Below are 24,490 nucleotides of genomic sequence, written 5' to 3' on the forward strand. Positions count from 1 at the left end.
TATATCCCTGACACCACCCACATATCTCTGACCCCATTCAGCTATCTCTGACATCATCCATATATCCCTGAAACCATGCACATATCCCTGACACCATCCCCATATCACTGACACCATCCACATATCTCTGACACCATCCCCATATCCCTGACACCATCCATATATCCCTGACACCATCCATATATCCCTGACACCATCCATATATCCCTGACACATGCATATATCTCTGACACCATCCATATATCTCTGACACATGCATATATCTCTGACACCACCCTTTTATCCCTGACACCATCCACATATCTCTGACATCATTATTCTATTTTCCAGGCAGAGTACTACAAAAAATACGCGAAGTGCCGGCACAGTGGATGTGACAGTGGTAAATATTTTTGGAACGGGCATCCAAAGCAACGCTGCAGTAAAGGAAAAAATAAACATATACTTTAAGGACAATACGCTTGTATCCTATACTGGTAAGTGTGAGGAATGTTTGTATGGGTGGGTGAGGTGGTGCTTCACCTTGTCAGTGGTGAGTGATCTGTGGAACCTTGTTGGTGGTGGGTGATCTGTGGGACCTTGTCAGAGGTGTGTGATCTGTGGGACCTTTTCGGTGGTGGGTGATCTGTGGGACCTTGTCAGTGGTGGGTGATCTGTGGGACCTTGTCGGTGGTGTGTGATCTGTGGGACCTTGTCGGTGGTGGGTGATCTGTGGGACCTTGTCAGTGGTGGGTGATCTGTGGGACCTTGTTGGTGGGTGAGGTGGTGCTGCACCTTGTCGGTGGTGGGGGATCTGTGGGACCTTGTCAGTGATGGGTGATCTATGGGACCTTGTCAGTGGTGGGTGATCTGTGGGACCTTGTCAGTGGTGGGTGATCTGTGGGACCTTGTCAGTGGTGGGTGATCTGTGGGACCTTATCGGTGGTGAGTGATCTGTGGAACCTTGTTGGTGGTGGGTGATCTGTGGGACCTTGTCGGTGGTGGGTGATCTGTGGGACCTTGTCAGAGGTGTGTGATCTGTGGGACCTTGTCGGTGGTGGGTGATCTGTGGGACCTTGTCAGTGGTGGCTGATCTGTGGGACCTTGTCAGTGGTGGGTGATCTGTGGGACCTTGTCCGTGGTGGGTGATCTGTGGGACCTTGCTGGTGGTGGTTGATCTGTGGGACCTTTTTGGTCGTGGGTGATCTGTGGGACCTTGTCGGTGGTGGGTGATCTGTAGGACCTTGTCAGTGGTGGGTGATCTGTTGGACCTTGTCAGTGGTGGGTGATCTGTGGGACCTTGTCGGTGGTGTGTGATCTGTGGGACCTTGTCGGTGGTGGGTGATCTGTGGGACCTTGTCGGTGGTGGGTGATCTGTGGCACCTTGTCAGTGGTGGGTGATCTGTGGGACCTTGTTTGTGGGTGAGGTGGTGCTGCACCTTGTCGGTGGTGGGGGATCTGTGGGACCTTGTCAGTGATGGGTGATCTATGGGACCTTGTCAGTGGTGGGTGATCTGTGGGACCTTGTCAGTGGTGGGTGATCTGTGGGACCTTATCGGTGGTGGGTGATCTGTGGGACCTTGTCGGGGTGGGTGATCTGTGGGACCTTGTCAGTGGTGGGTGATCTGTGGGACCTTGTCAGTGGTGGGTGATCTGTGGGACCTTGTCAGTGGTGGGTGATCTGTGGGACCTTATCGGTGGTGAGTGATCTGTGAAACCTTGTTGGTGGTGGGTGATCTGTGGGACCTTGTCGGTGGTGTGTGATCTGTGGGACCTTATCGGTGGTGGGTGATCTGTGGGACCTTGTCAGTGGTGGGTGATCTGTGGGACCTTGTCGGTGGTGGGTGATCTGTGGGACCTTGTCAGTGGTGAGTGATCTGTGGAACCTTGTTGGTGGTGGGTGATCTGTGGGACCTTGTCGGTGGTGGGTGATCTGTGGGACCTTGTCAGAGGTGTGTGATCTGTGGGACCTTGTCGGTGGTGGGTGATCTGTGGGACCTTGTCAGCGGTGGGTGATCTGTGGGACCTTGTCGGTGGTGTGTGATCTGTGGGACCTTATCGGTGGTGGGTGATCTGTGGGACCTTGTCAGTGGTGGGTGATCTGTGGGACCTTGTCAGTGGTGTGTGATCTGTGGGACCTTGTTGGTGGGTGAGGTGGTGCTGCACCTTGTCGGTGGTGGGGGATCTGTGGGACCTTGTTGGTGGTGGTTGATCTGTGGGACCTTTTTGGTGGTGGGTGATCTGTGGGACCTTGTCGGGGTGGGTGATCTGTGGGACCTTGTCAGTGGTGGGTGATCTGTGGGACCTTGTCAGTGGTGGGTGATCTGTGAGACCTTATCGGTGGTGAGTGATCTGTGGAACCTTGTTGGTGGTGGGTGATCTGTGGGACCTTGTCGGTGGTGGGTGATCTGTGGGACCTTGTCAGAGGTGTGTGATCTGTGGGACCTTGTCGGTGGTGGGTGATCTGTGGGACCTTGTCAGTGGTGGCTGATCTGTGGGACCTTGTCAGTGGTGGGTGATCTGTGGGACCTTGTCCGTGGTGGGTGATCTGTGGGACCTTGTTGGTGGTGGTTGATCTGTGGGACCTTTTTGGTGGTGGGTGATCTGTGGGACCTTGTCGGTGGTGGGTGATCTGTGGGACCTTGTCAGTGGTGGGTGATCTGTAGGACTTTGTCAGTGGTGGGTGATCTGTTGGACCTTGTCAGTGGTGGGTGATTTGCGGGACCTTGTCGGTGGTGGGTGATCTGTGGGACCTTGTCAGTGGTGAGTGATCTGTGGAACCTTGTTGGTGGTGGGTGATCTGTGGGACCTTGTCGGTGGTGGGTGATCTGTGGGACCTTGTCAGAGGTGTGTGATCTGTGGGACCTTGTCGGTGGTGGGTGATCTGTGGGACCTTGTCGGTGGTGTGTGATCTGTGGGACCTTATCGGTGGTGGGTGATCTGTGGGACCTTGTCGGTGGTGGGTGATCTGTGGGACCTTGTCAGTGGTGGGTGATCTGTGGGACCTTGTTGGTGGGTGAGGTGGTGCTGCACCTTGTCGGTGGTGGGGGATTTGTGGGACCTTGTTGGTGGTGGTTGATCTGTGGGACCTTTTTGGTGGTGGGTGATCTGTGGGACGTTGTCAGAGGTGTGTGATCTGTGGGACCTTGTCGGTGGTGGGTGATCTGTGGGACCTTGTCAGTGGTGGCTGATCTGTGGGACCTTGTCAGTGGTGGGTGATCTGTGGGACCTTGTCCGTGGTGGGTGATCTGTGGGACCTTGTTGGTGGTGGTTGATCTGTGGGACCTTTTTGGTGGTGGGTGATCTGTGGGACCTTGTCGGTGGTGGGTGATCTGTGGAACCTTGTCGGTGGTGGGTGATCTGTAGGACCTTGTCAGTGGTGGGTGATCTGTTGGACCTTGTCAGTGGTGGGTGATTTGCGGGACCTTGTCGGTGGTGGGTGATCTGTGGGACCTTGTCAGTGGTGAGTGATCTGTGGAACCTTGTTGGTGGTGGGTGATCTGTGGGACCTTGTCGGTGGTGGGTGATCTGTGGGACCTTGTCAGAGGTGTGTGATCTGTGAGACCTTGTCGGTGGTGGGTGATCTGTGGGACCTTGTCAGTGGTGGGTGATCTGTGGGACCTTGTCGGTGGTGTGTGATCTGTGGGACCTTGTCGGTGGTGGGTGATCTGTGGGACCTTGTCGGTGGTGGGTGATCTGTGGCACCTTGTCAGTGGTGGGTGATCTGTGGGACCTTGTTTGTGGGTGAGGTGGTGCTGCACCTTGTCGGTGGTGGGGGATCTGTGGGACCTTGTCAGTGATGGGTGATCTATGGGACCTTGTCAGTGGTGGGTGATCTGTGGGACCTTGTCAGTGGTGGGTGATCTGTGGGACCTTATCGGTGGTGGGTGATCTGTGGGACCTTGTCGGGGTGGGTGATCTGTGGGACCTTGTCAGTGGTGGGTGATCTGTGGGACCTTGTCAGTGGTGGGTGATCTGTGGGACCTTGTCAGTGGTGGGTGATCTGTGGGACCTTATCGGTGGTGAGTGATCTGTGAAACCTTGTTGGTGGTGGGTGATCTGTGGGACCTTGTCGGTGGTGGGTGATCTGTGGGACCTTGTCAGAGGTGTGTGATCTGTTGGACCTTGTCGTTGGTGGGTGATCTGTGGGACCTTGTCAGTGGTGGCTGATCTGTGGGACCTTGTCAGTGGTGGGTGATCTGTGGGACCTTGTCAGTGGTGGGTGATCTGTGGGACCTTGTCCGTGGTGGGTGATCTGTGGGACCTTGTTGGTGGTGGTTGATCTGTGGGACCTTGTTGGTGGTGGTTGATCTGTGGGACCTTTTTGGTGGTGGGTGATCTGTGGGACCTTGTCGGTGGTGGGTGATCTGTGAGACCTTGTCGGTGGTGGGTGATCTGTAGGACCTTGTCAGTGGTGGGTGATCTGTTGGACCTTGTCAGTGGTGGGTGATTTGCGGGACCTTGTCGGTGGTGGGTGATCTGTGGGACCTTGTCGGTGGTGGGTGATCTGTAGGACCTTGTCGGTGGCTGGTGATCTGTGGGACCTTGTCAGTGGTGGGTGATCTGTGGGACCTTGTCGGTGGTGGGTGATCTGTAGGACTTTGTCAGTGGTGGGTGATCTGTAGGACTTTGTCAGTGGGGGGTGATCTGTGGGACCTTGTTGTGGTGGGTGATCTGTGGAACCTTGTTGGTGGTGGGTGATCTGTGGGACCTTGTCAGTGGTGGGTGATCTGTGGGACCTTGTTGGTGGTGGGTGATCTGTGGGACCTTGTTGGTGGTGGGTGATCTGTGGGACCTTGTCGGTGGTGGGGGATCTGTGGCATCTTGTCGGTGGTGGGTGATCTGTGGGACCTTGTCGGTGGTGGGGATCTGTGGCATCTTGTCAGTGGTGGGTGATCTGTGGGACCTTGTCAGTGGTGGGTGATCTATCGGACCTTGTTAATGGTGGGTGATCTGTGGGACCTTGTCAGCGGTGGGTGATCTGTGGGACCTTGTCGGTGGTGTGTGATCTGTGGGACCTTATCGGTGGTGGGTGATCTGTGGGACCTTGTCAGTGGTGGGTGATCTGTGGGACCTTGTCAGTGGTGTGTGATCTGTGGGACCTTGTTGGTGGGTGAGGTGGTGCTGCACCTTGTCGGTGGTGGGGGATCTGTGGGACCTTGTTGGTGGTGGTTGATCTGTGGGACCTTTTTGGTGGTGGGTGATCTGTGGGACCTTGTCGGGGTGGGTGATCTGTGGGACCTTGTCGGTGGTGGGTGATCTGTGGGACCTTGTCAGAGGTGTGTGATCTGTGGGACCTTGTCGGTGGTGGGTGATCTGTGGGACCTTGTCAGTGGTGGCTGATCTGTGGGACCTTGTCAGTGGTGGGTGATCTGTGGGACCTTGTCCGTGGTGGGTGATCTGTGGGACCTTGTTGGTGGTGGTTGATCTGTGGGACCTTTTTGGTGGTGGGTGATCTGTGGGACCTTGTCGGTGGTGGGTGATCTGTGGGACCTTGTCAGTGGTGGGTGATCTGTAGGACTTTGTCAGTGGTGGGTGATCTGTTGGACCTTGTCAGTGGTGGGTGATTTGCGGGACCTTGTCGGTGGTGGGTGATCTGTGGGACCTTGTCAGTGGTGAGTGATCTGTGGAACCTTGTTGGTGGTGGGTGATCTGTGGGACCTTGTCGGTGGTGGGTGATCTGTGGGACCTTGTCAGAGGTGTGTGATCTGTGGGACCTTGTCGGTGGTGGGTGATCTGTGGGACCTTGTCGGTGGTGTGTGATCTGTGGGACCTTATCGGTGGTGGGTGATCTGTGGGACCTTGTCGGTGGTGGGTGATCTGTGGGACCTTGTCAGTGGTGGGTGATCTGTGGGACCTTGTTGGTGGGTGAGGTGGTGCTGCACCTTGTTGGTGGTGGGGGATCTGTGGGACCTTGTTGGTGGTGGTTGATCTGTGGGACCTTTTTGGTGGTGGGTGATCTGTGGGACGTTGTCAGAGGTGTGTGATCTGTGGGACCTTGTCGGTGGTGGGTGATCTGTGGGACCTTGTCAGTGGTGGCTGATCTGTGGGACCTTGTCAGTGGTGGGTGATCTGTGGGACCTTGTCCGTGGTGGGTGATCTGTGGGACCTTGTTGGTGGTGGTTGATCTGTGGGACCTTTTTGGTGGTGGGTGATCTGTGGGACCTTGTCGGTGGTGGGTGATCTGTGGAACCTTGTCGGTGGTGGGTGATCTGTAGGACCTTGTCAGTGGTGGGTGATCTGTTGGACCTTGTCAGTGGTGGGTGATTTGCGGGACCTTGTCGGTGGTGGGTGATCTGTGGGACCTTGTCAGTGGTGAGTGATCTGTGGAACCTTGTTGGTGGTGGGTGATCTGTGGGACCTTGTCGGTGGTGGGTGATCTGTGGGACCTTGTCAGAGGTGTGTGATCTGTGGGACCTTGTCGGTGGTGGGTGATCTGTGGGACCTTGTCAGTGGTGGGTGATCTGTGGGACCTTGTCGGTGGTGTGTGATCTGTGGGACCTTGTCGGTGGTGGGTGATCTGTGGGACCTTGTCGGTGGTGGGTGATCTGTGGCACCTTGTCAGTGGTGGGTGATCTGTGGGACCTTGTTTGTGGGTGAGGTGGTGCTGCACCTTGTCGGTGGTGGGGGATCTGTGGGACCTTGTCAGTGATGGGTGATCTATGGGACCTTGTCAGTGGTGGGTGATCTGTGGGACCTTGTCAGTGGTGGGTGATCTGTGGGACCTTATCGGTGGTGGGTGATCTGTGGGACCTTGTCGGGGTGGGTGATCTGTGGGACCTTGTCAGTGGTGGGTGATCTGTGGGACCTTGTCAGTGGTGGGTGATCTGTGGGACCTTGTCAGTGGTGGGTGATCTGTGGGACCTTATCGGTGGTGAGTGATCTGTGAAACCTTGTTGGTGGTGGGTGATCTGTGGGACCTTGTCGGTGGTGGGTGATCTGTGGGACCTTGTCAGAGGTGTGTGATCTGTTGGACCTTGTCGTTGGTGGGTGATCTGTGGGACCTTGTCAGTGGTGGCTGATCTGTGGGACCTTGTCAGTGGTGGGTGATCTGTGGGACCTTGTCAGTGGTGGGTGATCTGTGGGACCTTGTCCGTGGTGGGTGATCTGTGGGACCTTGTTGGTGGTGGTTGATCTGTGGGACCTTGTTGGTGGTGGTTGATCTGTGGGACCTTTTTGGTGGTGGGTGATCTGTGGGACCTTGTCGGTGGTGGGTGATCTGTGAGACCTTGTCGGTGGTGGGTGATCTGTAGGACCTTGTCAGTGGTGGGTGATCTGTTGGACCTTGTCAGTGGTGGGTGATTTGCGGGACCTTGTCGGTGGTGGGTGATCTGTGGGACCTTGTCGGTGGTGGGTGATCTGTAGGACCTTGTCGGTGGTGGGTGATCTGTGGGACCTTGTCAGTGGTGGGTGATCTGTGGGACCTTGTCGGTGGTGGGTGATCTGTAGGACTTTGTCAGTGGTGGGTGATCTGTAGGACTTTGTCAGTGGGGGGTGATCTGTGGGACCTTGTTGTGGTGGGTGATCTGTGGAACCTTGTTGGTGGTGGGTGATCTGTGGGACCTTGTCAGTGGTGGGTGATCTGTGGGACCTTGTTGGTGGTGGGTGATCTGTGGGACCTTGTTGGTGGTGGGTGATCTGTGGGACCTTGTCGGTGGTGGGGGATCTGTGGCATCTTGTCGGTGGTGGGTGATCTGTGGGACCTTGTCGGTGGTGGGGATCTGTGGCATCTTGTCAGTGGTGGGTGATCTGTGGGACCTTGTCAGTGGTGGGTGATCTATCGGACCTTGTTAATGGTGGGTGATCTGTGAGACCTTGTTGGTGGTGGGTGATCTGTAGAAGCTTGTCGTTGGTGGGTGATCTGTAGGACCTTGTTGGTGGTCTGTAATCTGTAGTACCTTGTCGTTGGTGGGTGATCTGTGGGACCTTGTCGTGGGGGTTGATCTGTGGGACCTTGTCGGTGGGGGGTGATCTGTGGGACCTTGTCAGTGGTGGGTGATCTGTGGGACCTTGTCGGTGGTGTGTGATCTGTGGGACCTTGTCAGGGGTGGGGGATCTGTGGGATCTTATCGGTGATGGGTGATCTGTTGGACCTTGTCGGTGGTGGGTGAGGTGGTGCTGCACCTTGTCAGTGGTGGGTGATCTGTGGGACCTTTTTGGTGGTGGGTGATCTGTGGGACCTTATCAGAGGTGGGTGATCTGTAGGACCTTGTCTGTGGTGGGTGATCTGTGGGGCCTTGTTAGTGGTGGGTGATCTGTGGCACCTTGTCAGTGGTGGGTGATCTGTGGCACCTTGTCGGTGGTGAGGGATCTGTGGGACCTTGTCCGTAGTGGGTGATCTGTGGAAGCTTGTCGGTGGTGGCTGATCTGTGGGACCTTGTCAATGGTGGGTGATCTGTGGGACCTTGTCGGTGGTGGGTGATCTGTAGTACCTTGTTGGTGGTGGGTGATCTGTGGGACCTTGTCTGTGGTGGGTGATCTGTAGTACCTTGTCGGTGGTGGGTGATCTGTAGTACCTTGTTGGTGGTGGGTAATCTGTGGGACCTTGTCGGTGGTGGGTGATCTTTAGTACCTTGTCGGTGGTGGGTGATCTGTAGTATCTTGTTGGTGGTGGGTGATCTGTGGGACCTTTTCGGTGGTGGGTCATCTTTAGGACTCTGTCAGTGGGACCTTGTCGGTGATGGGTGATCTGTTGGACCTTGCCTGTGGTGGATGAGGTGGTGCTGCACCTTGTCAGTGGTGGGTGATCTGTAGGACCTTGTCAGTGGTGGGTGATATGTGGGACCTTGTCAGTGGTGGGTGATCTGTGGGACCTTGTCGGTGGTGGGTGATCTGTAGGACTTTGTCAGTGGTGGGTGATCTGTAGGACTTTGTCAGTGGGGGGTGATCTGTGGGACCTTGTTGTGGTGGGTGATCTGTGGAACCTTGTTGGTGGTGGGTGATCTGTGGGACCTTGTCAGTGGTGGGTGATCTGTGGAACCTTGTTGGTGGTGGGTGATCTGTGGGACCTTGTTGGTGGTGGGTGATCTGTGGGACCTTGTCGGTGGTGGGGGATCTGTGGCATCTTGTCAGTGGTGGGTGATCTGTGGGACCTTGTCGGTGGTGGGGATCTGTGGCATCTTGTCAGTGGTGGGTGCTCTGTGGGACCTTGTCAGTGGTGGGTGATCTATGGGACCTTGTTAATGGTGGGTGATCTGTGAGACCTTGTTGGTGGTGGGTGATCTGTAGAAGCTTGTCGTTGGTGGGTGATCTGTAGGACCTTGTTGGTGGTCTGTAATCTGTAGTACCTTGTCGTTGGTGGGTGATCTGTGGGACCTTGTCGTGGGGGTTGATCTGTGGGACCTTGTCGGTGGGGGGTGATCTGTGGGACCTTGTCGGTGGTGGGTGATCTGTGGGACCTTGTCGGTGGTGTGTGATCTGTGGGACCTTGTCAGGGGTGGGGGATCTGTGGGATCTTATCGGTGATGGGTGATCTGTTGGACCTTGTCGGTGGTGGGTGAGGTGGTGCTGCACCTTGTCAGTGGTGGGTGATCTGTGGGACCTTTTTGGTGGTGGGTGATCTGTGGGACCTTGTCAGAGGTGGGTGATCTGTAGGACCTTGTCTGTGGTGGGTGATCTGTGGGGCCTTGTTAGTGGTGGGTGATCTGTGGCACCTTGTCAGTGGTGGGTGATCTGTGGCACCTTGTCGGTGGTGAGGGATCTGTGGGACCTTGTCCGTAGTGGGTGATCTGTGGAAGCTTGTCGGTGGTGGCTGATCTGTGGGACCTTGTCAATGGTGGGTGATCTGTGGGACCTTGTCGGTGGTGGGTGATCTGTAGTACCTTGTTGGTGGTGGGTGATCTGTGGGACCTTGTCGGTGGTGGGTGATCTGTAGTACCTTGTCGGTGGTGGGTGATCTGTAGTACCTTGTTGGTGGTGGGTGATCTGTGGGACCTTGTCGGTGGTGGGTGATCTTTAGTATCTTGTTGGTGGTGGGTGATCTGTGGAACCTTTTCGGTGGTGGGTCATCTTTAGGACTCTGTCAGTGGGACCTTGTCGGTGATGGGTGATCTGTTGGACCTTGCCTGTGGTGGATGAGGTGGTGCTGCACCTTGTCAGTGGTGGGTGATCTGTGGGACCTTGTCGGTGGTGGGTGATCTGTGGGACCTTGTCGGTGGTGGGTGATCTGTAGGACCTTGTCGGTGGTGGGTGATCTGTGGGACCTTGTCGGTGGTGGGTGATCTGTAGGACTTTGTCAGTGGTGGGTGATCTGTAGGACTTTGTCAGTGGGGGGTGATCTGTGGGACCTTGTCGTGGTGGGTGATCTGTGGAACCTTGTTGGTGGTGGGTGATCTGTGGGACCTTGTCAGTGGTGGGTGATCTGTGGCACCTTGTCGGTGGTGGGGGGTCGGGACCTTGTCAGTGGTGGATGAGGTGGTTCTGCACCTTGTCAGAGGTGGGTGATCTGTGGGACCTTGTTGGTGGTGGGTGATCTGTGGGACCTTGTCGGTGGTGGGTGATCTGTGGGACCTTTTCAGTGATGGGTGATCTGTGGGACCTGGTCGGTGGTGGGTGATCTGTGGAACCTTGTTGGTGGTGGGTGATCTGTGGGACCTTGTCAGTAGTGGGTGATCTGTGGGACCTTGTTGGTGGTGGGTGATCTGTGGGACCTTGTCAGTGGTGGGTGATCTGTGGGACCTTGTCAGTAGTGGGTGATCTGGGGCACCTTGTCAGTAGTGGGTGATCTGTGGGACCTTGTTGGTGGTGGGTGATCTGTGGGACCTTGTCAGTGGTGGGTGATCTGTGGGACCTTGTCAGTGGTGGGTGATCTGTGGGACCTTGTCAGTGGTGGGTGATCTGTGGGGGGGTCTCCTCAGGCCCAGGATGAGTTGTGGAGGAAGGTGAGAAGTGCAGTGAAAAGATGTAAAAAAAAGTGAAAGCAATATATTGTGTTTCTTGGTAAATAAAAGTTAAAAAAACAAGTCAAAGCTTGTACTGACACCCCACAGACCCTGAAGAAGGGAATCTATAATTCCCTAAAACGCGTTGGCTCGTACTTTATGAACTTTTAAAATAAACACAATGTTATCTTTGAACCGGCTTAGGTGCTCAGGACATTCATTAATGCCGTTACTTGTCTACCTCCTGAACTGAAGTGTAAGAAGCCTTCCTGTCGGGGTCATGGTGGCTGAGGACAGGGTCTCCTTAGTGCAGGGGTGTCACAGAGCCACCTGTTTCCCCCCAATTATCTCCCTGATCTCTGCATGGGACCTCCACTATCTCCATGAAATTCCCGGAGATATAAGCAGTCTGGTAATGACCTGGCATCCAGAGCTAAATTCCGGAATTCTGGTCAGACCCAGCAAGTTCCCAGCTATGCACACCCAGAATATTATCCTTTATAATGTGGAGCACAGAGCTCATCATAGAATGATAAACTGATTCATCTCCTCTTCTCCCAGAACAAACAATCTGCACCTCTGGAGTGTACTGTGACGATGCAACAACGACATGTAAAGCAGACAGTTCCGGACAAAGCGCTGTATGTACGTGTAAATCTGGGCTATACTCCTCACAGCCAATGGTCACCACCTGCAGAGGTAAGATGCATGTAATGATACAAAACCATCACAGGGGGGCACCCTATACACAGTGTCTGGGGAACATGGACCTTGTTTTTGGGGGTGTCTGATTTCTGGGGATCCTGGACCTCTCTAATGGGGGTGTCTGATTTCTGGAGATCCTGGACCTCGTTAGTGGGGTGTGTGATTTCTGGGGGTCCTGGACCTTGTTAATGGAGATGTCTGATTTTTAGGGATCCTGTATCTTGTTAGTGGGGGTGTCTGATTTCTGGGGATCCTGGACCTTTGGTATTGGGAGTGTCTAATTTCTGGGGATCCTGGACCTTGTTAATGGGGGTGTCTGATTTCTGGGGATCCTGGATCTTGTTAGTGGGGTGTCTGAATTCTGGGGGTTCTGGACCATGTTAATGTGGTGTCTGATTTCTGAGGAACCTGTTGTTAATGGGGGTGCCTGATTTTCAAGGATCCTGGACCATGTTAATGGGGGAGTCTAATTTCTAGGGATCCTGGACCTGGTAATGGGGTGTCTGATTTCTAGGGATCCTGGACCTGGTTAATGGGGGTGTCTGATTTCAAGGGAACCTGGACCATGTTAATGGGGTTGTCTGATTTCTAGGGTGGACCATGTTAATGGGGTTGTCTGATTTCTAGGGATTCTGGACCTTGTTAATAGGGGTGTCTGATTTTCTAGGGATCTGGGATTGTGTTAGTGGGGGTGTCTGATTTCTGGGGATCCTGGACTTCGTTAGTGGTGTGTCTGAATTCTTGGGGTCCTGGACCTTGTTAATGGGGGGTGTCTGATTTATGAGGATCCTGGACCTTGTTAATGGGGGTGTCTGATTTTTAGGGATCCTGGATCTTGTTAGTGGGTGTGTCTGATTTCTGGGGATCCTGGACCTTTCGTAATGATAGTGTCTGATTTCTGGGGATCCTGGACCTTGTTAATTGGGGTGTCTGATTTTTTGGGATGCCTGATCTTGTTAGTGGGGGTGTCTGATTTCTGGGGATCCTGGACCTTGTTAATGAGGGTGTCTGATTTTTAGGGATCCTGGATCTTGTTATTGGGGGTGTCTGATTTCTGGGGATCCTGGACCTTTGGTAATGATAGCGTCTAATTATGGGTATCCTGGACCTTGTTAATTGGGGTGTCTGATTTTTTGGGATCCTGGATTTTGTTAGTGGGGGTGTCTGATTTCTGGAGATCCTCAGCCTTGGTAGTGGGGGGTGTCTGATTTCTGGGGATCCTGGTCCTTCTTAATGGGCGTGTCTGATTTGTGGGGATCCTGGACCCTGTTAACATGGGTGTCCAATTTCTGGGGATCCTGGACCTTGTTAATTGGGGTGTCTATTTTTTAGGGACCTTGTTAGTGGGGGTGTCTGATTTCTGGGGATCCTGGATCTTGTTAGTGGGGGGTGTCTGATTTCTGGGGATCCTGGGCCTTGTTAGTGGGGTTGTCTGATTTCTGGGGATCCTGATCCTTGTTAATGGGCGGGTCTGATTTGTGGGGATCCTGGACCCTGTTAACGTCAGTGTCTGATTTCTGGGGGAACTGTAATTTTCCAGCCATCCAATCTGGGGAGAAGCATTTTCAATTCATCAGATGATGGATATTCACAATCTGAATTGTCATTCACTGGAAATTGTTTCAGCCAATCAATTTGCTCATCTCCAGCAGCCTCCCCCACAGATGTATAATAACACAATGTAGCCGGCTGTCACTATGACATCACACATAACGCATTGTCCTCATTCATGTATTGCAGAATGTGACTCTTCCTGCACGTCATCTTCTGGGCGCCAATGCAAGCAAGGAGACAATAACCTCCCGCAGTGTGTCTGCCTACCGGGCTATAAATCCAAGGGGGACCAATGTACAAAGTAAGTGCTGACACCATGTGACCTGCGATGAGAGGCACTCTGTGCTCCAATCATTAGGCTAATAAATGTGACCAACTGCCACCTACCTGAGGATAGAGATACTGGAGATCAGGGAGACCCCGATAACCGCTGACTGACACCCCCAGGTGTACAGGAAGGTGCATTACTAATCTGAATCAGGAGATCAGGGAGAGGTCAGCCAGCAACCTGCAATGGGGAGGAGGAACACCTTTAGTCCCATTCAGACCTGACCAATGGGGTGCATTCTCAGAGGAACCCCAACACAGAGCTGGGGCGAGGTCACCTAGAGCCCAGGGTAAACATGCCAAATTGTTTTGGTGACAGTGCGATGGTGGTTTGCTCAAACCAGTTCCAACTGGGCTCTTACGCGGCGCTCAGTAATTTGGTGTTTAGAGGACCTAAGGAGCACCCCTACGTGACTACCCCAATGCGCACCACAGTTACGGTCTGGAGGCAGGTGTCGAAGGCGGTCTCGGGCCGGGGGGATATCTCCCCCCACACTCCCCTTTGGGGGAACCCTCGCCTCCCTCATTTCTATTCCATCCCTGACCCAGCCCTTTGGGCCGGGTATGGAATTAAGAAATTGGAACATATCATGCCGGAGGGTAATCTGCGCTCGTTTGACGACCTTAAATCTACCTTTGCACTGCCCCCGTCTATGTTCTTCCGCTTCCTTCAGTTTCGACACGCGCTCTCGAAAAACAATTTCCCACTCCGCCCCAGGTGACTATGCACACGGTAGAACGCTTCCTTATCTCCAAAAATGCAGATAGGTTGCTTTCCTCAATCTACCTCAGGATCTCGACCTATGACCCTGTAGCTTTGACCCGACTCTTTGACGCCTGGCAGGAGGACATCCCTTCTTTGATGACAGGTGACTGGGAGGAAGGCCTGCGGAACTATATCCCACTGATTATATCGGCTAAGGACCGTTACACCCAACTCCGCTTCCTACATAGAGTATACTACACCCCGCAAAAGCTGGCCCGGATATATCCCACTAGGTCTGACCGCTGCCCCAAATGCCAGACGGCTTTAGGCTCCTTTATACATGTGGTTTGGTCCTGCCCTTTGGTCCAGGACTTCTGGAGGGTGGTTGCAGGGGAGCTGTCCGCCATGACGACCCTGGATGTCCCTCTGGATCTCAAGATTTTCCTCCTGGGCATTGCTGATGACCTCCCTGCTGGGAAACATACTAAACTCCTTATCTTTTATGCTGCTTTTTATGCCAGGAAAACTATCCATGCCAATTGGAAGAGGGCTGACCTTCCTACTGTGTCCCAGTGGCGGAAGGTGGTGGATGCAGTCCTTCCTCTTTATAAATTGACCTACATGTCCAGAAAATGCCCTAAAAAGTTTGATAAGATCTGGGGGCCCTGGTTGGCTCGTTAGACCTCTCCTCTTCTCTTTGCTGGTGTTGGAGTTTTGGCCCTCTAGGCTCCATGCCTGTCTCTATCTAACCCCTCCTTTCCCCTCCTTCCCTCCCCCCCCCCCTCTTCTCCCCCCCCCTCTTCTCCCCCCCCCCCCATTTTCATTTCTCCTTTTCCCCTGCCTCCTTTGCACTATCTATTCTGTAAATTCTAAGTGCCATCCCTTCGCTGTCCCCCCCCCTGCTCTCTCATGTTGAGAAGGGGAATTTGGGGGGGTGACAGGGGGTATGAATTGTTTTAGGAGGGCACATTTGGAGAGGTGTGCTAGCAGTGGTGACTTGGGGGGGGGGGGGATTTGTTTTGCAAATAAAGAAAAACGTTTCTGTTAAAAAAAAAGCATGCCAAATTGCGCCCCCCCTCCAAAATAAATAAATAAATGAATGAGCATCATATACCAACAAATACCCCTTCTCCCCCAAAAGAAATTGAACATAATCTAAATGCTCACCACCTAAGCAAAAATTCCCCCTCCTCCCAGTTCAAATCTGCCCTCTGCTGAAATCCCCCCTCCCAGCACAAATTTTTGTCCATCCCCCATCCCCACCAGCTCAAATCGTCTCCCCATATGCTCCCACCACAACCCCCCCCCCCCCCCCCAAAAAAAAAAAAAATAATAGTAAAAAAATTTCCCCTCTTAGCACAAGTCCTTAACCTCTCAAATTTCCCCTCCAAACACAAATCCTCTTCCCTACTCGAAATCATCCACTTCCAGCACAATTCCCCTCCCCCAATCTCCTATTCTAGCACAAATCCGCCCCCCCCCCAAATCACCACTCCTAGCACACCTCTCTAAATGTGCCCTCCTAGAACAATTCATACCCCCTGTAAACCCCCCAAATTCCCCTTCTCAACATAATCCCCCCCCCAATATCCTTGTGGTGCCCCTCTACCTCACATAATACTATGGTGCCCAGGGCAGCCGTCCCTCCTGCCCACCCCTTGTCCCGGCCCTGCCCCAGCATACCAGGGCAATGCACCTTCAATGTACATGCGTTGTAGTGCACCACAATGGAAAGCAATGCCTTACTCTGTGTTGTGGTGTTTTGTGTACGAAAAAATAGCGCATCTCCGATGTTTGGTGCATTGGCAGCCCGGTGAAATGCTTGGACCCCCTTAGCACAATGCACAACATAACAAGTGCTAATACCCTACAATCAAGGTCAATGTTAGTAATCATGGGCCCCCCTACATTTCAAGGCCCCCTTTGACCCACCCTTGACCCCACCCCTGGCCCCTCCCCTGTCCCAGCTTTGAACATATAATAGCATGATCCATGACAGGTCCTCTTCATGGAGAGATTGTGGTCTATTAGACCCCAGATCTCTCCTCTAGCCCCCAAAGCATCGGATCAAACTGAGATTGCTGCACCTACAGCGCTATAGAAAGCCCTGATTTGTATTTTTCAGAAATGAACCTGTGAAGGTGCCCGGGCCCCCCTTGTTTAGCTGATAGGGCCGGGCCCCATACAACAGGACTGGCTGTACTGCCTATCAGCAGCCCTGCCAACAATAGACTGCTAGGTGTGGTCCTCAAAGCTGCAAGGAGACCATGGGCACCCGTCCCACCACCGCTGTCTTGGATCTTCACTCTGTCAAAAAGAAATGCTGGCCAAAGAGTCTCCTGCTTGCTGGTGGTGTGCAGTGTGGTGCGGCGGCACCACACAGACGGGTGCAATAAAGAACTTGTATTGAAGTGCGCGGAAACCGTTCACAACTGAACCCAGAGGGAAGACCGCCCAACCAGGGTGCAACAATAAAAAACACACAGAGGGCGCACTGACCTAGTGCATTATCCTAAGACAAATAAAAACACAGTAAGTAATATACTTACAAAAGCAATAGTAAAAAGCACATCACAGATCTCAGCATGTTCCATCCAAATGCATCAACATGTATAGACACAACAGACACTGAAGACCCCCCCCCCCCCCCGTGGGCTGAAGCGTTTCGAGGAGTTCCTCTTCTTCAGAGCCACAGTCCTGGTTTTCAGCAATGGGAATGGAGCGATGATCAGCTGGACTGACTGCGCCTGTAAAGAGGGCGGAATGTGGCCGGGCCATCCTGTGCCCAACATGTATAGACACAACAGACACTGAAGACCCCCTGGCCATCCTGTGCCCAATTGGGAAGCTGTTCAGAGGGGATGCAGTCCCTACGCTTTCCCTCCTCATCAGGAACTTTTTACTACCGCTAGCATCATCCCTAACAGGTGGGGTACCTCTCCCTACTCCGCCCACTTACAAAATGTGCACCAAAACTGGAAGCCAGGGCCGTAACTGCTTGCCGACCACCTAATGGGGAAAATACGACATGACTTTGACATTAAATACCGGGGCTATGGCTGCAGCTAAATGCCATAACTCCGGTATTTTCTTTTCCCCTGGGTGGCCGGCTTTCAGATAAAAGCAGTCCCAGCAGCAGATTTGCTGTGGGATCACTTTTAGAAGCGGTGGGAGAGGTGACCCCCCCCCTCTTGCCGATTCTCAGCGGATCCGGGGTTTATATTACCGATTGCTGAGCCTGGGAACCATCCGGTGGGGGCTTCCCATAGAGATAATAGATGGCAAGATGACCACCACTCATTTCTATGCCTTGGGAGGACCAGAGCGACGTCATGGCGTCACTTCCAGTTCTCAGGCCATGTAAACATGTTTTTTTTTTTTCTTAAAGCAAAAGATAAAAAAAATATTTTTTTGATCTTTTGCTTTTAAGGGTAAAGGAGAGATTTGGTGTCTTTTAGACCCCAGATCTCTCCATAAAGAGGACCTATCATACTGTATTGTTATCACATGGGATGTCTACATTCCTTGCGATAACTATAAAAGTGATAAAAAAAATGGGACAGTGTAAAAATGAAAAAAAAAAATGAAAAAATCTAAAGTGCCCCCGTCCCTGCGTACTCGCAAGCAATAGTGAATGCGTACGTAGGTCACGCCTGCATATGTAAACGGTGATCGCACCAAACATCTGAGCAAGAGCAATAATTCTAGCCCCAGTCCTCCTCTGTAACTCTAAACTGGGAACCAGTAGAAATTTTTAAAGCATGACAGATTTTTAAATACCTTAGTTTGAGCCATTCCATGAGCGCATGCAATTTTAAAGCATGACATGTTAGGTATCTATTTACTCGGAGTAACATCATCTTTCATAGACAAAAAATTTAAGTATATACATTTTTTTTTATATTTTTCTATTCATTACAGTTTACCTTTTAAAAAAACAAAATTGTGTTTGCAATTGCACATTGCAAAATTGCAATGGCTCCCATTTTATTCTCTAGTGTCTCTGCTAAAAAAAATAAATAAAAAAAATATATATATATATATATTGTTTTGGGGTTCTAAGTAATTTTCTAGCAAAAACAAAAAGTGTCAGAAAAAGGCCGGGTCCTTTAAGTGCTCTGCCTGACCCAAGATGGCTGCCACATGAGGCAACAGCATCCAATAGGATAGCTTCCCCAGTGACCCAGGAAACCGTAGAGGAACCCTCAAAACCATTGGGTAAATATTGGGGTGAAGACCCCCGTATCATATAATGACGGACTATACCAGCTACATAGAGGAGACAAAATGTTATTAAACAAATTTAAAATACTTTGAAGAAAGATTACCCCCACCAAGGGGGAAGAATTGGTAGATAGGAAATGCAGAATATATATTTGGAACAATAAAGTTCATACAATAATGTGGCCTGATGTTGTCTGTACGGTCAACGTTTCTCCACTAACTTGGCTTCTTCAGGACGCAGACATATACAGCTGATTTTGGAGTTACTTAGAATAAGACAGTATTAGTAACAAGTATATATTTCACCAAGCAGTATATAACTTTCAGCCAAATAATATACTATATACTCCTACCAATAGGACCCCGCCGCAGGCCAGCCAACCCAGACGCCTGAGGCGGGAATTAGAGCACACCAGGAGAAATCAGACCACAGGGCAGGCGGTAAAAACAAGACAGCAGTCCTAAGTAGAGTGCAGAGAGATGTATGATATGATCTAACATGTTCAATTGTACAGTATAAAGCACACACTGCCAAAAAGCTAATCATATTAAGTCACAATACACATATAAATCTGACAATATATAGCAGCAGGCTAATACAGTTGTGATGGCGCTGTATGTTCTGGTATTGTACAGATAACCAGCACTATACCAGAATTCACCACTAGGGGCACTAGCTTATTTCTATATCAGGACAGCCATATGGTCATTGACACTTCAAAGTTGAGAAACTTCAGGAGTGACAAAATTATTGGATTATATTGGCCAATCCCATCATTTGTCTGACGTCCCTTTATTCTCTTTTCTTACAGATGTGATTTTGGATATTCTGGAGAGGAATGTAAAGACAGTAAGTTTCCATCAGCTGAATGCTATAAATAGGTGGCAGCCATGACAGTGCAGTGACATCAGAGACATTGTGGCTATATTGATTTCAGTCCTCTCCTACCATTGGAAGTCTGTAGCCCCCTCCCTATTCAGCCACATCCAGGATATCCCCAGCCCCCCCCCCCCTATCTAATCCTTCAACCCCTTGATGTCCCTGGTTCTCTGCAACCACAGTCCTCCCTTGGATGTCCCTGGTCTTCTCCTCAGCAGTCCTCCTCTGGATGTCTTTTTCTCCCCCTAAATGCCTTCAGCCCCCTTCTCCCATCCTTCCCAAATATCTACAACCCCCTTCTCCAGTCCTCTCCTGGATGTCCCTAGTCCCCCCTTATCTAGTCCTCTAATTCCTGGATGTCCCTAGTCCCCCCTTATCTAGTCCTCTAATTCCTGGATGTCCCCAGTCCCCACTTCTTCAGTCCTCCCTTAGATTTCTACAGCCGCTTTTCCCCTGCATTGCCTTCAGATGCCTACAGCCCCGTTCTCTAGTTCTACCCCCAGATGTCTGAAGTCCCCTATTCTCCAGTCTATCCCTGGTGGATTGCAGTAATCCTCTTCTCCATTGCTCCCCCGTATTTCTGCAGACCCCCTTCTCCAATCCTCTTTTGGATGCCCCCAGCCCCCCCCCCCAAATTAGTCCTCCCATCCCTAGATGTCCCCATGGCCCCTTCTCCAGTCCTCCCTTGAATGCCCCCAGCCCCCCCTCTCCAGTCCTTCCCTGGCTGTCTGCAGTCCCTTCTTCTAGTCCTCCCCCCACTTGTCCTCACACCCTTGGATGTCCCCAGCCCCTCTTCTCCAGTTCTCCTTTGCATGCCCCCAGCTTCCCTTCTATGTAGCACCCCTGCTTCTCTAGTCCACCCTTGATTGCTCCAGCCCCCTTTCTCCAGTCCTTCTGCAGCTGTCTGCAGTCCCTTCTTCTAGTCCTCCCCCAGGCCCCCTTCTTCAGTCCTCCCCTGAATGTCTGCAGCCCCCTTTCTCCAGTCCTCTCCTGGATTTCCCTAGTCCCCCCATTTGTCTTTCTTCTCCCAGATGTCCTCAGCACCCCTTCTCCAGTCTTCCCTTGAATGCCCCCCCCCCCCCAGCTTCCTTTCTCTAGTCCTCCCCTGGCTGTCTGTAGTCCCCATTCCCCAGTCCTCTCCTGGATGTCCCTAGACCAGCCCCCCCCCCACTAGTCCTCCTACCCCTAGATGTCCCCGCCATTAGTCCTCCTACTCCTAGATGTCCTCATCCCCCCTTCTTCAGCCCTTCCTTGAATGCCCCAGCTTCCTTCCTCCAACCATCCTTCCCCAGCTATATACAGTCCTTTCTTTTAGTCTACTCCTGGCTGTCTGTAGGCCCCATTCCCCAGCCCTCTTCTAGATGTCCCTAGCACCCCCACTAATCCTCACACCCCTAGATGTCCCTAGGTCCTCTCCCTTGAATGCCCCCAGCTCCCCCTCTCCAGTCCTCCCCTGGAGGTCTGCAGACCAGATTACAGTCTGAAAGGGTCCCCATATACTGGATAACCCCCCCCCCCCCCCACACCCCTACCATCCTCTCATGTATCATATCATTATATAATCAGTGACTCCTTCTCTTCACAGATTACCTGCTGATCCTGGTCATCGTTGGGGCTGTTCTCGGGGCCGTTGTTCTTGCCCTCCTGGGGGCCGTTATTGGGGTGTCAGTGAGGTGAGCAGACCAGCCGTGACAAGAACTAAAATGTTAATATTTCCCAACCAGAAAACCACTGCAATTGATGACCAAAGTATTTTATTCATATTATGTAATCCCCAGCAGACTCCGGGCCGTCACACAAATTACACTCTATAGTATTCCTCTTCACTCCCCCCCTACAGGTACATTTTGTAGGGAGATGAGGGGAGAGACAGAGGAGATGGGCCAGCACAGACACTTGCAGGAGAGGGGAGGGCTTTGACATACAAGAAGGGAGGGGTCTATTCCAGGCAATGCACTGTTCCTAACATAGTCAAATTATGAAGCATGTCCAGAAGGACAATGCAAGAAAATGTAAAATAATCTATGGAAAGGAAACTACTGAAATAAATAATTTTTATGAGCTTTTACCTGCAATTGTTTGATGACAGGGTCCCTATAATCTTCATTGCACATTGATGCAACTTTGGTTCCAGTTATGACCAATAAAACAGGATGAAGTTCTGTGTGATCCCAGCAGGGGGGGCTGTACTGGTCACCCAATATTGCTTCTGTGGACTCCAGTGGCAGATTTGATACTATCAGCTGCTTCCCCCCAGTGCCCTCCAGGGATTAATACATAGACACCAGACAGTAGCTCTCTTTATTGCACTACGCCTTGTATCCTGGGGAAGAATAATGGTGGAGTAAACCCGGCCGGGTCTCTGACCAATGACAGACTCCACCCAGGTGAAATGCTCACAGGACTTTCTGGGTGATGTTCAGAATTGCTGTTTGGGTCCAATGTTGAGGGTAGTTTGGTGGGGAATCTGGACCCGAATACTGCCTACTCAGCGCTACCAGAAGTCTTTTCTTGGGGGGGGGGGGGGGGTCCTCTTGCGGGCCTAAACCCCCCACCACCATCTCCACCATTCTGCTGTGTCCAAGCCTTGCCCAGCATGTGGGCTTTGCCATTCTCTGACCACCACCAATTGCTCAACCCAAAATATCCTCCGCACCTTACCTTAGTAAGATTCAACCGATAAACCGTCTTGTGTAATAACTATAGTGTGAAGGAGCTAGGCTTTATTCACACTTGTGCGACTTGTCATGTGACTTTGCACACTAAAGTCGCATGACAAGTCACACCCCATGGTTTGTGATGACAACTGTTCCAATATGTGCAACTTAAAGCCAAAGTCGCATCCAAGTTGCACCCATCCAAAGTTACACAAAATTTGGAGTGCACTTTTGACGCAACTTTGGATTGGTGCAACTTGGATGTGACTTTGGCTTTTACCAATGATAATGGACAACTGTTGCACAACTGTCGCATGACTAACATTGCAGTCTATGGCACTCAAGTCACATGATAGTTGGACCAAAGTAGTGCAGGAAACTTTTTAAAGTCAATGCAACTTTAAGTCGAATATATTTGAACGGTTGTCATTGAAAAACTTGGGGTGTTACTTCTAATGTGACTTTAGTGTCCAAAGTCGCATGACAAGTTGCAGAAGTGTGAATGGAGCCTCAACAGAGTAGCACCAAAGTTGTACTTGTACTTCAATACAAGTGTGAATGGGGAGTTTTCCGGTAACCCTTGTCTTTTCATGGTACATGTGATGGTGACCCCATTTCTTGCCCTGTGCACTGCAGGTCCAGGAGAGGAAAGAGTGGCGAGCGGGCAGAACTGATTGACAATGACAATATAGAAAGAAGCAGTCCAGCTCCCGGGAGTTTGTTCCCCAAAATCCAGGTGAAGTCGGACTTGGGCCAGGTGAACCGAGCCTCCAATGTATATGAAGATGACGAGGAGGAGTACAGGCGCTCCATGCCGAAACGGGATTACGATGAGGTAAGGCCCCCCCCCCCCCGGTTCTTCTTTTGCGTGATGCATGAGCGGATATCTTCTACCATCATTGATCTCATAATGGCCATAGAGGGTTTGGGTGAATACATTTCTGGTGTAACAAGAGTCCCCTTTGGACATTTTAGCCCCCCAGAAGGGGGATATGTCTACCATGGGACCAGATAGACTCTTACCACTGAAAGCGGAGTTCCGGCCTCAAAATCGAAAAAAATCGATTTTTGGGCTCACCTGAAAATGAAATGGACACTCCCGATTTTTTTTTTTTTGGTTCACTTACCTTGTTATAGAAGAAAATATACTCACCTTCCTTCCACTTCCTCCCTCTGCGGCCCGCGCCCTCACTTCCGGCTTGCGATGACTCCTGGGAGCTGAACGTCATCGCTCCCCGGAGTCAATGCGCCTGCACCGGCCCCGCTTGTCACTTCCGGTGCAGGCGCGGCATTCCCTGCTAAACAGCTTCTGCCCTGCACCTCCCCGCTCGTCACGTCCGGTGCAGGCGCAGCATTCCCTGCTAAACAGCTTCTGCCCTGCACCTCCCCGCTCGTCACGTCTGGTGCAGGCGCGGCATTCCCTGCTAAACAGCTTCTGGGCATGCCAAGAAGCTGTACAGGGATGCCGCGCCTGCACCGGAAGTGATGAGCGGGGCCGGTGCAGGGCATTCTGGGACTCCAACGTCACTGAAGAGGATGCGCTGGCTTCAGCTGCCCACACTTGAGATGGCAGCGCTGGAGAAGAGATTTTCAAGGTAAGTATTTCTTCTAAAATGGATGGCACAGTGGTGTAGTGGTTAGCACTTTCACCTAGCAGCAAGAGGGTCGCTGGTTCGAATCCCAACCACGACACTACCTGCCTGGAGTTTGCATGTTCTCCCTGTGCCTACGTGGGTTTCCTCCGGGTACTCTGGTTTCCTCCCACACTCCAAAGACATGCTGGTAGGTTAATTGGATCCTGTATAAAAAAAATTGTCCCTTCTGTGTATGTATGTGATTTAGGGACCTTCGATTTTAAGCTCCTTGATGGCAGGAACTGAGGTGAATGTGCAATGTATATGTAAAGCGCTGCGTAAATTAACAACGCTATATAAGTACCTGAAATAATAAGTGGGACCCGGGACAGTACAGAGGTTATCCATTGTGGAATGCACTAGCCCTGACCATCCCGGGGGTATTTTTATCTAAATTTCACCCCTGAGGCCGGAACTCCGCTTGAAGTATCCATTTTGAGGAGATTGACATTTTAGCATCTCATTTAGAACCTCTATGGGGGAGAAGGGGGTTATTTTGGTGTCACTGGATACTTTTTGCACATGGTGTAATATTCTAATCCTCATCTTTCTCCTCCACAGAATCCATGGTATGAGATGGACAGGAAGGACAGGAACTACTAGGAGAATGATGACAACCCCCCTATGGATAACAACGTGTTCTCTGATGGTCTTCTATGTGCAATGAGCTTATTGGCCGGTACAATAGGTCCATACAGCGGGGATGACATGAAGGAACATCAGTGCCGCTAATTGGACCTGCTGTATGGGGAATGTGAGCGCTGTCTCCGCACCTCCGCTGGGACCAATCACTGCACACCAATAATGTGAAGATCACAGTCCTACTACATGTAAAGGAACTGATATGATCCTCCCAGTAATTTATTTTTATTTGTCATTTCGAATGGTGATGGCCATTGCTTTGTTTAAACCAATATTTCCTTTTAATGTGATTCTGAGCCTCA

The 24,490-nt window shown here is 51.7% G+C and overlaps 1 protein-coding gene across 1 annotated transcript in view; it reads left to right on the forward strand.

Moving 5' to 3' along the window:
- MUC13 (mucin 13, cell surface associated) overlaps nt 1-24,490 on the forward strand; it is a gene marked incomplete at its 5' end in the record, with an annotated part of 84,478 nt that extends 59,988 nt beyond the window's left edge. Inside the window, 7 exons of the mRNA XM_082261810.1 lie at nt 331-476; nt 11,421-11,558; nt 13,305-13,419; nt 19,188-19,225; nt 20,841-20,928; nt 22,549-22,747; nt 24,108-24,490. Coding sequence (XP_082117936.1) covers nt 331-476; nt 11,421-11,558; nt 13,305-13,419; nt 19,188-19,225; nt 20,841-20,928; nt 22,549-22,747; nt 24,108-24,149 — 766 coding nt within the window. The 3' untranslated portion in view covers nt 24,150-24,490. The remainder of the gene's footprint in view (nt 1-330; nt 477-11,420; nt 11,559-13,304; nt 13,420-19,187; nt 19,226-20,840; nt 20,929-22,548; nt 22,748-24,107) is intronic.

Source organism: Pelophylax lessonae, assembly GCF_965119305.1.
Source record: "Pelophylax lessonae genome assembly, chromosome: 6".
Taxonomy (NCBI): domain Eukaryota; kingdom Metazoa; phylum Chordata; class Amphibia; order Anura; family Ranidae; genus Pelophylax; species Pelophylax lessonae.